Genomic DNA, 13,216 nt, shown 5'->3' on the forward strand with positions numbered 1-13,216 from the left:
CAGGTCATCTCGGGGAACAAAGTGGCTCCCCCACTTACAGCTGAATGTGTTACTCCACCACACCCCAGAGCATTTAAGTGCTGCCATGATGGCCACTTTGCTGGGGACCAAACTAAAGTCTGAAAAAACAAAAAACACGTTCCGAAAACAAGTGACCGAACCCAGATTAGTTGTTGTTGTTGTTGTTGTATTCCTAGATGGTGAAAGAGAACGTTGTGGAATAAAAGCGTATAATGAGTAACTATAAAGCCAACAGCTATGTAAATTCCAAGTTCAAGGACACAGAACATTGCCAACACCCCAGAAACCACCCACCCACCCGTCTTGGGTCCCTTCTCCATCCTGTTTCATGCCCTTCCCCCAGAGGTAAATGCCGTCCTTTTAAAATGAATCACCTCTGGGGCGCCTGGGTGGCTCAGTGGGTTAAGCCTCTGCCTTCCTCGGGTCATGATCTCAGGGTCCTGGGATCGAGCCCCGCATCGGGCTCTCTGCTCGGCGGGGAGCCTGCTTCCCCCTCTTTCTGCCTCTCTGCCTACTTGTGGTCTCTGTCAAATAAATAAATAAAGTCTTTAAAAAAAAAAAAAGAATAAAATAAATCACCTCTTGGCTTTCTTTTCTAGTTTTACCACCCATGGGTGCACAGAGCCAGGATTTCCACTCAGGTCTATGAAGCCCCAACGTGTATGCTCTTAACCTCAAGGTCATGCTTCCTCTTGTCCCATCAGTTACTCAAAGATCAGTTTAAATCTTCCACCAAGTGTGAGTTCATGTCCTTCTTTAGGGTCAATTTCTGCTTTATGTATTCTGAGGCTGTTGTTAGATGCACACAAATCTAGAACTACTTTGTCTCCCTCTGATCATTACAGGCCGCTCTCACGATGATTCTAAAGGCGCACTGGTCTGACACCAGCTCTCTTTGGGTTGGTCTTCCACACCTCTATCCGTCCCTTCTCCGCCGCAGTAGCAGGCATGGAGCCTCCTTCTCCTGTATTTCTAGGGCCTCTTGACCTATTTGCAAAGTCACTGATGCTTCTTAGTTCTCAAGCACAGGACTAGGAAAATACGGACAACAAAACAAGGAGATCTGAATGAACTGAAGCCCTCGGTCGAGCCTCCAGACTGGCTGGCCCTCCCCTTGGGTGGTTACGTTTCCACAGGAAGAAAAGTTGCAGCTGCTTCAGAGAAATCAGTACCCTTCATCCCCGTAATGCTCCCTGCTGGAGGTTATGCCTAACAGGGGCCCAATGAGAAAGCTGCTTATTTACAGATACTTACTTACAGCATACACACCGCACAGAATACTACATACACCAGTCATGTGCATGTGGTACCATGACTATTTCAAGTCAAACTATTTTATTGTCCAAGAGACTCTTTCTGTGGTCACAGGAGGCCCGTTCTCAATGGCAGGAGCCCCAGGGACCAAGTCCTCACTCCTCCGCGCTCTGCGTACTGATATAGTCCTGGAGGAGGGCCTGCACCTCTCCCCGCCGGCTCATCCTGGTGGCCTTGCCCTGGAAGCGGCCTTTCTTCCCAGCTCCTTTGCCCTCCAGAACCTCAGCCACCCTGGGGAGTAGAGACACAGTCAGGGAGGACGTCTTTGAGGGAAAAGCCACAGAAAAACCAAAGGCAGCCCCAAGTCTTTCCCCCAGGGCCGAGGAGAGGGAAAGGAAGAGCAGACACTTCTAGAAATCCTTCTTAAAAACACCTGCATGTGTGCACAGATACAGAAGTACGATGTTTACTGTTTAAGAGTAACTGGGGGAACAAAAAATGAACTAGTACTTATTCCAGGTATTATAAAAAAACACAATGGAAATATCTAGAAACGGGTGTGGGGGCGTGCTACATTAATTAGAGGAAACTCCAGAGAGCAAGGTGAGTGTCCACCAGAGGTAAGGGGCTGCGGACACAAACGCAGCAGTGCAGCAGCTGGGGGTGTGGAGAAGGGGGGACTGCAGCAGTGGCCGAGCCTGTCCTGTCTAAACAGAGTGCCACCACCCCCTTCCTTGCAGCTACTGCCATGCGGGGATGCAGGCCCAGTGTCGCCAGAGTGGGCCTTTTTGTCTTTTCTGAGAAAAGCTAGAACTCTGTATTTTTATATACAAATCCAATTTAAAAATGAAATAATTGATTTTGAAAATTTAAAATAGTACTCAGGCCAAACCAGTCTACAGGCCACATCTGGCTGCCTGTCAGGGACCTGTGCTTTAAATTCTGACATTTTCCTGGGGTGCTCAGGTGGCTCAGTCGGTTAAGCAACTGCCTTCGGCTCAGGTCATGATCTCTGGGTCCTGGGATCGAGCCCATGCCAGGGTCCCTGCTTCTCCCTCTCCCTTTGCTCCTCTCTTCCTTGCCCATCTTCTACTTTTCTCTCAAGTAAAATCTTATAAATAAATAGGGAGAGAGACATACATTCTTATGTTCTCCTTTGAACATATATTCACCATAGCCAACTGGGACTTGGAAAACCCTCAACCAGAAAGAGTGTGAGGCACTACACCTCTGTATCTAATTTAAAGTAAACAAACAGTACAAAGGTACAGAAAACCAACAAAGTTCTAATTTTTCCACAACAACTAGATCAATGCCTATTTTTATTTCATCTTAAAACCCTAATTTAGGGGGCACCTGTGTGGCTCAGTGGGTTAAGCCTCTGCCTTCGGCTCAGGTCATGGTCTCAGGGTCCTGGGATCGAGCCCCACATCGGGCTCTCTGCTCGGCAGGGAGCCTGCTTCCCTTCCTCTCTCTCTCTGTGTGCCTCTCTGCCTACTTGTGATCTCTGTCTGTCAAATAAATAAATAAAATCTTTAAAAAAAAACAAACACCTAATTTTGGGGCGCTGGGTTGGCTCAGTGGGTTAAGCCTCTACCTTCAGCTCAGGTCATGACCTCAGGGTCCTGGATCAAGCCCCGCTCAGCAGGGAGCCTGCTCCCCACCCCCCCACCCCGCCTGCCTCTCTGCCTACTTGTGCTCTCTCTACCTCTTTGTCAAACAAATAAATAAAATCTTAAAAAGTCCCAAGTCTGAGTCTTAGTTCTGCCACACAGGACATGCTGTCCCTTACCTGCAAAATTAGGAATGACGGCAGGGGCACTTATTCGCACTCGGCCCACCTCCCATGCCCATGATGTGAATCAAAATGCGATCACAGGGATGATGGTCCTTTCCATTGGGCAAAGGCCACCCCTACTGGTCAGTGCAGACTGTCCACAGATTACCTGGGGCCCAGCGTCTCCACGGCCTCGGCCGGCCCTGCCAGTAAGAAGAGCCCAGCACCTTTCTCATCGCCCACAGTTAAGAACAGAAGGGTCTCCTACGAGGTAAGATAAGGAGATAAGCCTTGATACATAAGAAAATGGGGTCAATCCCCCTAAACCCTGCCCTCTCCTCAGTCAAGATCAAATTTTTGCCCCTGAACTATGAGGGATGTTCTGATGAGTGATGATGCAGCCCCTGTACTCTGGCCCACCAGGGCCAAGAAACTTCAAGAACGACTGTGGGAACTTGGATTAAACATCAAGAAGTTGCGGGAGGCAGAAGGCTGCTGACCATGGCCAGGTGCTAAGTGCCTTTTGTGACCTGACTCCCACCTACCCTTGCAACCTGGCCACTGCCTTCCCCCATGCACCCCGTGCCTGCCACTGACTAAAGCTCCCTATCTCCCTCTGCCCGGCAGACTTTGCTCCCGTCTGTCCGAGGACCACTAAGTAGTCCTCCAGCCCCCTGCCCTGGGGCCTCCCCACTCTTTCAGGTGACCTGCTCCTCCACCCCTAGTACTGACCACCCTCAGTATGTGGACATACACGTTTGCCTCCCAGATTCCAGGGTGAGCTCCCTGAGAATCAGTACACTCTACACGGAATTACGAAAAAAAACATACACTAAGAGAGAGACTGGGAGGGGCGCCTGGGTGACTCAGTGGGCTAAGCAGCTGACTTCAGCTCAGCTCATGATCTCGGGGTCATGGGATCGACCCACACATTGGGCTCTCTGCTCAGTGGGGAGTCTGTACCCCACCCCCCTGCCTTCCTCTCTGCCTACTTGTGATCTCTGTCAAATAAATAAATAAAATCTTAAAAAAAAAAAAAAAAGAGAGAGAGAGAGAGACTGGGAAATCATGAAGTTGTGACTATCAGGATGGACAGGGGCCCTTGAAGCCAGAGGCAAAGAAAAGTGGAAGGAACGGCCCTCAAAGGGCCTCACCAGCCCCATTACTTCTAAAACCAGGCCTTGGACACACGTCGATCTATGTGGCTTGGAGGAGTTCCAGCTCTGGTAAGAGAAACTCAGAAGCTGTTAACTGTCGTAGCCCCAGAAAGGTCAATATCCTAGATCCAACTCAGCACCTAAAACAGAGCTTGGCTTTAGCTAGTGCTAAAAAGAACAACAAAAACTAGAACCAGATGAACTTCTATTCCCTGCTCTTACGTGTTCATGTGAAGGACTTAAACTAATGTCCCTCACTTCAGTCTCCACTAAGGACAGACAGAGAATCTCACACCCCTCTTACCTCTGACCCAATCTCATTGGCGATGATATTCATGAACTCAGAATCACCCTCCTTCCTACAACAAAGAACAGACATGACAGCCGGCTTGGAGCGGGAGCTGGGAAATCGCACGGAGCCCCATTCCTCCTCACGAGGCTGGCCTTACTGCTGTCTGTGCAAAGTCCCAGACTCCCTTAGCGAGGACTGAGTGCGGCTGACGGCCAGCAACAAGGCCTTCTCAGCATTTCCCAGACTGCCTTGCACTCGTGTGTGCCTCTCTCAAACCAGATCACCCAGGGAAGAAGAGAGCTGGTAGACAGTGAAGGGGGTGAGGGAACCTGGTGGTGAAAGTTAGTCACAGCATTGCTGGAAAGATGCTCTTATTGAACCCAAGACGTCTGGAGGATAAAGGTATACTGGAAGGTAATGCATCTCCTAGGTTCTGCTTAGTCTGGAGAAATTAGCGGGCAACCTGCCTCCCATGATGCACAGCACACAGGGACGAGGCTGAGCCCTGAGCCCAGTGCTCCCACGCCTCGTCTCTCACCTGTGTAATGTGACCACACCGCCCCAGTCCGGGCTGTTCCGGAGACTGTGGGCCACGTGCACGGCCAGGTCTCTGAGCAGATTCAGGTTGTTCTGAAATGGACGCCATCACTCAGCGGATAGAAGGATTAACAGGCGAGTTCATCACATCTTCCCACCACTTGGCTCTCGCCTCCCTCCCGCTCTGCTGAACCCCACAGCCAGGTGGGCCTAGGGCTCAGGCCTGGGGAGCCTACTCCAGGCATAGCCGCTGCCCTCTGCACCCTCTGAGGAGGAAGTCACCTTTTGCAAGAGCTTAGTTGAGTTCTGTAGCTTCTTCACGGCTTCCACGTGATCCTCCGCTCCACACCTGCAAGGGAAAGGCGCCTGGTCACCCGCCCAGCTTTCCAAAAGACTTGTGGTGCCAGGCGTAAATCCACGAGGCCCTTCTTGACAGTGCACCTCCCTCCAGATGGGGACCCCAGGACGTTCCTAAGCAACTGAGAAAGAAGATATAAAGGAACAAGCCATGTTGTGTGGGTCTGACTCACTGTCCCAAGTGCTTGATCACTTATGACTGCATCTCACCCCACTGTGATTAGAGATTGTGGTCTTCCCGACCCGTAGGAGAGCTGAGCTTGGAGCATGCAGGACCTCAGACATGGGGACAGGGCAGGGGCAAGGAGCAGGAGGCAGTGGCAGGGACAGGGGCAGCGAGCCAAGGCAGGGGGCAGGGGGCAGGGATCGTACTTCAGCAGCGCAGTCAGTGCTTTTTCACTTCCATGGCTTCTTTCCATCCACTTCAGCACCCGGTTCCCGGCCAGAAACGCCAGGTTGGTCTTGTTCTTTTTCCCTTTCTCGGTGCCCAGAATTTTAATGACCTACATGAGGCAAGGGTGGGAGCACGCGCACATGCACGAACTGCAGTGGGAGTGAGACCTGAGGGTAGGAGCTCCCTACACCTGCCCCCAGCTCAGAAGCAAGAAAGGAGTGACTTCACCGAAGGCTCCTCCACTGTCCCCCTCGATCACTCCCAACTAGTCGTGATCCCCACTTCCCTAACACTCTCCCTCCCACTCAGGAGCCCTTCTTCACCTACCTGAAGGTCACTGAGATTGCTAACATGGGTCCCACAGCACATGTTGGCATCAACACTCTCGATGGTAACAACTCGAACGGGTCCCGCATGATCGTCCGGCAAACCCCGGCCCCTCACCTGGAACACGGAGGGAGAAGGGGCGTCTGACTTCTGAGGAGGGGCCCTCGGAGGGCCGTTCTACAGACGCTGTCCGATCGGCTCTCCCTCACCTGTTCCACCTCCGGGTCATCCAGGCTCAGCTCTCGCACGTTCACAGGCAGCCGGGCCCTGATTTTTTCATTGACGCTCTGCTCGATGGCAGCCACCTGCTCCGCAGTCACAGAGGGGCTGTCCAGTTCAATCACACTCCGGGCTCGCCCTAACTCCCTGCCAGAAGAAGTGGGTGGTCACCGGATGCTGAGGACGACCACAATAACATAAGACGGTTTCCAGAGAAGGTCTGTATAGATTATCTTATTTAATGCTCATAAGAACCCGCAAGGTAGAGACTGTCAATTCCTTTTCACAGGTGAGGGTTAAGAAGGAATGTGAGCAAGATCGTGTAGCCAAAATTCACCCCCTAGGTCTCTGGGCTCCCAATTCCACGTCCTTTCCTTCCCCCATCCAAGCGTGTCCCCTGAGACACACAAGGACACCCGCTACCCTACGTAAGGTGAAGAGGTGAACACAGCAGATTGTGAACACTACATGTTCTTTTCTCCCCCTAACCCATTACTGGGAAAGGAGCTGGCAGCTGGGGACCTGTGACCTATGGTTAGTCTTCTGCCCCCTGCTCACCATGATGTGGTCTTCAACCCAAAGAGATGGTCAGCAACGGCTGTGATGAGATGCTGCCCTGAGCAGAAAGAGCGAGAGACATGAACAGTGAGCTGCGTAGCTGGCCACATATCCCCACGATATCATCACAGACACTCCCGGCTGAAGAACTGCCGAGCACTGGCTCAAACTCTTGACAGATATTTCACTGAAAATCCTCATGAGGGGACACCTGGCTGGCTCAGTCACTTAAGCATCTGACTCTTGATCTCTGCTATGGTCATGATCTTGAGGTTATGGGATCGAGCCCCACACCAGGCTCCACTGTACATGGAGTCTGCTTAAGATTCTTTTCTCTCTCCCTCCTGTACAATCTCTAAAAATAATTAACAAATGAATAAATAAATATGAAAATCCTCATGATGAGGCACCAGGGTGGCTCAGTCTGCTAAGGGTCTGCTTCAGGTCATGATCCCAGGATCCGCACTGGGCTCCCTGCTCGGCGGGGAGCCTGCTTCTCCCTCTGCCTGCTGCTCTCCCTGCTTGCTCTCTGTCTGCCCCTGTTCATGTTGTTTTTATACCACTTATCATATCCTGCCTGAATGGGAGCTGATTCTGAGTGTCTGTCCTTTACAAAAGGTTACCTCCTAGAGAACCCAAATCAAATCTCAATCATCACGGCATCCCCACGCATGGCAACCGGCCCTCCTGCCCCCACGCCACCCCACCTACCCGAATGCTGCTGCATGTGGTCAAACCTCCGCTCCCAGTCCACCCGGACCTGGACCTCAGTCCCGGGAGCCAGCGGTGTCTGTGTGAAATGATCAGCCTGGGCCCCCTGGCGGGTCACTCGCAGCACAGAGACGTCATTGATTGAACCGCGGTCATCAGGCTGGGGAAAGGCATAAAGCTAATCAGTGGCGGGAGGCAGAGCTCACCTTAACTCCTGGATACAAACACCCTCTAGGGAAAGTGTGCGAGAAACACTCCCGGAATTTGAGATTCCCTAAAGGAGAAGAGGCAATGGCAAGAGAGGTGGTCCACTTTGTTCCATGAGAGACTCTGTTCTCTTTACCCTGAACACCCATACATATTGTTCTTCAGAACAAAGTAACAGAACTGAAACAAAGATTATTAACTACGGCAATGAAGATTTTAGTAAAATCCGAAGAATCTTAATCATCACTCTCACGCCTTAATTTAGATTCTTATTATTCAATAGTTTCTAAAATGGTTTGAATTTTCCTCCCTCCTTCCACTCCATCCTTGGCACTACTAATAGAGTCAAAACCATTCACTCATTTCAGGGCCACCTGGCTGGCTCAGTCAGTGGAACCCGTGCCTCTTGATCTTGGGGTCTGAGTTTGAGCCCCATGCGGCACATAGAGTTTACTTTAAAAAAAAAAAAAAAAAAAAGTCATTCATTTTAAAAAAAGAAAAAAGGTATCTACTGCCAACTGCTTACAAGACACTGCTACCAAGAATAATGTAAACCAGACCAGGCCCCTCATGGAACTTCAGAGTCTAGAGAACAGACATACACCCAGGTCATTGCAATATGATCCACGACAAGTCACAGTGTAAAAAGAACACTGTTCTAGAGCTCAGAGGAAAGAGACCTAATAGTCTCAAGGAACTAGGGAAGACTTCCTGAAAGAAATGATGTATAAGGTGAGTCCTCCTGTAGTTGCCTGAGGTCACAGGTCTTTCTTCAGCAGAAAATCCCTATAATAATGATAACACCCATGTGACATCAGAACTTTCTTTCAAGTTTACTAAACATGTTCTCTTGTGTCATTTCTTTGCATAAGTACCTCCATGGCTCACCAGAGCTTCTTTTTTTTTTTTTTTAAGATTTATTCTTTTTTATTTGAGAGAGCAAGAGCAGGAGTAGGAGAGGCAGAGGCAGAGAGAATCTCAGACCCTGTGCTGAGTGCAGAGCCCAACGCGGGGCTTGAACCCACGACATTGAGATTATGACCTGAGCCAAAACCAAGAGTCGAATGCTTAACGGACTGTGCCACCCAGGCGCCCCTCACCACAGCTTCTCGAATGAAGTCCACACACCTTAACACATCCTTCAAGTCCCTCTGAACTGGCTCCAATTTACCTTCCCACGGTCATCTCCAGCCTGCCATCAATACACACCACAGGATCCAACTACACTCAACGATGCAGTTAGCTACACATGTCAGATTCCTTCAGGCTTCCTTGCCTTTGTCTGTGCTGTTATCCCTGCTGGAAAAGCCTCTTCCATAATGCCCACCTTTTTGCTGCTATTACCCCCCTTTCCGGGGTTCACACTGGACCTTGTTCCTACGCCATCACAGCACCGATAAACCCATCGTCTGCTGTGCTCCCTTGGGGGAATCTTTTCCAGTCCCTGGCACATATTCTAAGCTAATGCCTAGTTCCTTTGCACTTGCTATTCTTGCTGCCTGGATATACTTGCCCCTTCCCCACCAGCCCGATTAGGTAACTGCAATGGCTTACCCCCTCACTTCACTTCGGTCTATGAAATAACTTGCCCCCTACCTAGGAGAACATCCCAGCACTGTCTTTCCCTCAAACTTTAATTTTCTTTATAGCACTTACTATGCCGGGCATTCTATTTTATTTACCACTTCGTCTGTCTTCTCTGATAAGTATTCTACATATGTACAGATGCTACCTTGTTCACGCCTTATCCTTAGTCCCTGAAATAAGCACACAGCATACGTTACAGCCCAACAAATATCTGTTGGGTGAACAAATGACCGGAACTGAACGAACTTCGATCTGCATCAAGGCTGGGGGAGAAGGGCAGGAGGGCGTTTCCCACCTGAGCAGAAAGGAATGAGGGGCTTCCTGGGAGGGGATCGCGGTGAGGCGCGGGGCTGGTACCTGTCCCCCGCCCTCGGGGAAGAGCAGCGTGTCTTCCAGCACCACATGGAAGCCATTCAACACCTCCTTCTTGCCGTTGCTTCCTTCGGTCTGCAGCTCGGCGGGGCTGCAGGAGACCACGGTGGTGGTGAACTGCGCATAGAGGGACAGAAAATAAGCCCGACCCCAGCCCTCAGGCTACCGGAACTGAGTCTCCCTCAGCACCCTGCTCCACGCGGCACCCTCCTCCCGCACCGCCCCACGCGCCCTCGCCCAGCCAGCCGTACCTCGCGGGCGTAGCTGTCCCGCTGACACCGGAACGCCATCGCCACCGTCTCCCGGGGACGCGGGAAGTTGCACACACTGGAACGCCGGCTGGCCGACGGAGAGCCGCGTGGGACAATCTTCACCGCGGGCGCGTCTCTTCTGCGCAGAATCAAGACGGGGGTGTGGCTTGGACAAATTTACTGCAAACGCGATTTGAGATTTGCGATTTGCAAGAATTCTGGGGTGCCTACCAACGGTGCGAAGACTTTGGTAAGGACCAGAAGACAAAATAAAACAAAACTACACGCGGCCTGAACTTGTCAAAGCATTCAGTTTAGCCCCGCGCATTCTCGGCTGGGTGGTACCGATTTGGATAGACGGCAGGGCTGCCCAATGGAAATTAGTGCAAGCCCCATATGCTAACTTTGTATTGAAAGCAGCAGATCCAGAATATTATGTCAATGTGTAATAACGAAGGCAAAAATGAGTGAGATTTTTTCCGCACAGAGTTTTTGAAAGCTGATGTGTATTTTGCACTTAAAGCACATCTCCGCGTGCAGTGGCCACATCTCAGTGGCTCAATAATCACATGCACTGGGGTGCCTGGGTGGCTCAGTGGGTTAAGGCCTCTGCCTTCTGCTCGGGTCCTGATCCCAGGGTCCCGGGATTGAGCCCCTCATCAGGCTCTCTGCTCAGTGGGAAGCCTGCTTCCTCCTCTCTCTCTACTTGTGATTTCTGTCTGTCAAATAAATCTTTAAAAAAAAAAAAATAATAATAATAATAATCACATGCACTCAGTAACTACAGGTCGCTAGTGCTACCTAAATGGAGAGTGTAGATAAGCAAGGTTAACGCAAGTTACAAACTGTAATCAGTACCTTAAAACGTTAAACGGATTAGATATTAAAATTAACTTCCTGCTCTCTTGAATCAGCTAATAATAAAGTCTGAAGACAGGTGTTTCAAAATGTAGGACTTTTGGGATTTTAGGTAATAATGCTGGGCATACCCCATCTGTTATGTAACACACTCGAACAAACATCATGTCATCAAACACATTTATGCTGAGAAATAAATGCACTACACAAAATAAATACTATAAGTAGCACGTCTTTTTAGGTTAGATTTTGCTGCCAAATGAATTTTGCTGTCAGTTGGTTTTTGTTTTTTTTTTAAGTGGGTTTTCAGAACTTTTTGGTTTTCAGAACTGTGGGTAAGAGGAGGGACACATGCTTTACAAGCTCAAGTCCCAATTCTGCCACTTATTATGACCTGTTCAATCACCTATGAAGAAAAGACCTAATTATAAGGTTGATTTGGGGTTCAAAAAATTTTAATGAGATAATATATAGACTTAGTAAATTGTAAAGCATGATACAAATATAACTTATCAGATTTTTTTAATGTCAACAGTAAAATGGGCAAACATATAGACAGAGCTCCTTAAAAGAAATACCAATTACTAATAAAAATAAAAATGAACACCTTATAATTAATAAAAGTACATTAAATCGGGTATACCTTTTTACCTTCACAAATATCTAAAAGGTTTTGGAGAATACTGCACTTGGTTGGTGGGAGCAGGAAGCTGTTCAATTTCATCTAAGAGCAACTTGGCAACAGCTATCAAAATGTTTAAATGTACCTACTCGTGGGCGCCTGGGTGACTCAGTGGGTTAAAGCCTCTGCCTTTGGCTAAAGTCATGATCTCAGGGTCCTGGGTGTAAGGACCTATTTTGTATTTTTATATTTTAGCCAGAGGCTTCCATTGAGCTTAAACAATAACATTGTTGGGTTTTTTTTAAAGATTTTATTTATTTATTTGACAGATGGAAATCACAAGGAGGCAGAGAGGCAGGCAGAGAGAGAGGAGGGAACAGGCTCCCTGCTGAGCAGAGGCTCCATTCCAGGACCCTGGGATCACAACCCAAGCAGAAGGCAGAGGCTTTAACCCACTGCGCCACTCAGGCGCCCCCAATAACATTGTTTTTTAACCCTTAAACTGTCCCTGCTCCCCTTTCCCCAAGGGACTTACTTAAAAACAAGTCCCGGAAACCAGCCTCAGGTAACAAAGCTCAAATACAAAGGTGGGTCAGGCCAGATGGAGACATCCAATCAGTTGGGGACGCATACTGTCTCCTAGCTATCAAGGTGATGGGCTAGTTTCTATGGCTACTGTGGGGTGAATTGCAATTCAATTAGCCACCTGTGTGTGGCCAGGCCCAACCACATGGCCTTTGCTCTATAAAAGTTAGTCTGGAAAGCAGGGAGGAGTCGTCCTCTCTGTAAGGGGCGGCCCCGACCTGTCTGTTTGACGGTCCTCGGTCTGATCCTTGATGTTTGGCGGGAAATAAAGCTTTGCTTGACCTTCGCTTTCTATCAGTCTCGCTCCTTTAATCACGGACCCATTATTGGGGCATAACACTGGCCCTGCATTGGGCGCTCTGCTCAGCAGGGAGCCTGCTTCCCCCTCTCTCTCTGCCTGCCTCTCTGCCTACTTGTGATCTCTGTCTGTCAAATAAATAAATAAATAAAATCTTTTTAAAAATAAATAAATAAATGTAACTACTCTTTGACCTGGCAATTCCACTTCTAGAAATCTACTTTACAGATATTCTTTCCAGATATGTAAAGATATATATTTTCAAACATTCATTACAGCATTGTTTGAAAACTGAAAAAGACCAACAACAACTTAAATGTCCCTCAATAAGGAATCAGCTAAATTATGGACAATATACTCAATTGAATACCACGTAGCCCTGAAAAAGAGGGAGATCTGTATATATTAATTTAGAAAGAGTCCCAATATATATTAAGTACAAAAAGCAGGGCTCAAGATGTGCATAGTATGATTCTAATTATGTAGACACACTGCTTTGGCTTATATGTCTATTGCCTATATGGCTCAGTCAGTTAAGCCTCTGCCTTCAGCTCAGGTCATGGTCTCTGGGTCCTGGGATCGAGCCCTGCATAGGGCTCTCTGCTCAGCTGGGAGCCTGCTCCCCCCCCCCCTTTCTGCCTGCCTCTCTGCCTACTTGTGATCTTTCTCTGTCAAATAAATAAAATCTTAAAAAAAAAAAAATAATTAGATACTTTTAACACTGGTTACAGTGAGACACCTGGGTGCCTCATTTGGTTAGGCGTCTGCCTTTGGCTCAGGTCATGATCCCAAAATCCTGGGATGTAGCCCCACGTTGCGGGGGTGGGAGGGG

At 49.0% G+C, this 13,216-nt stretch overlaps 1 protein-coding gene across 1 annotated transcript; it reads right to left on the bottom strand.

Moving 5' to 3' along the window:
• Positions 1–1,319: 1,319 nt before the first annotated feature.
• LOC101674784 (alanyl-tRNA editing protein Aarsd1) lies at positions 1,320–10,173 on the bottom strand. The gene is made up of 12 exons (XM_013045992.2): positions 10,022–10,173; positions 9,756–9,887; positions 7,605–7,764; positions 6,894–6,951; positions 6,326–6,482; positions 6,117–6,233; positions 5,768–5,898; positions 5,321–5,387; positions 5,040–5,131; positions 4,514–4,568; positions 3,222–3,316; positions 1,320–1,566 (listed from the first exon to the last, which is right to left on the bottom strand). Exons 1-12 carry the CDS (start codon positions 10,058–10,060, stop codon positions 1,431–1,433), a joined length of 1,239 nt encoding a protein of 412 aa, XP_012901446.1. The 5' UTR covers positions 10,061–10,173; the 3' UTR covers positions 1,320–1,430.
• Between the last annotated feature and the right edge of the window lie 3,043 nt (positions 10,174–13,216).

Source organism: Mustela putorius, unplaced genomic scaffold (assembly GCF_011764305.1).
Source record: "Mustela putorius furo isolate JIRA1106 unplaced genomic scaffold, ASM1176430v1.1 tig00000487_pilon_pilon_pilon, whole genome shotgun sequence".
Classification (NCBI taxonomy): Eukaryota; Metazoa; Chordata; class Mammalia; order Carnivora; family Mustelidae; genus Mustela; species Mustela putorius.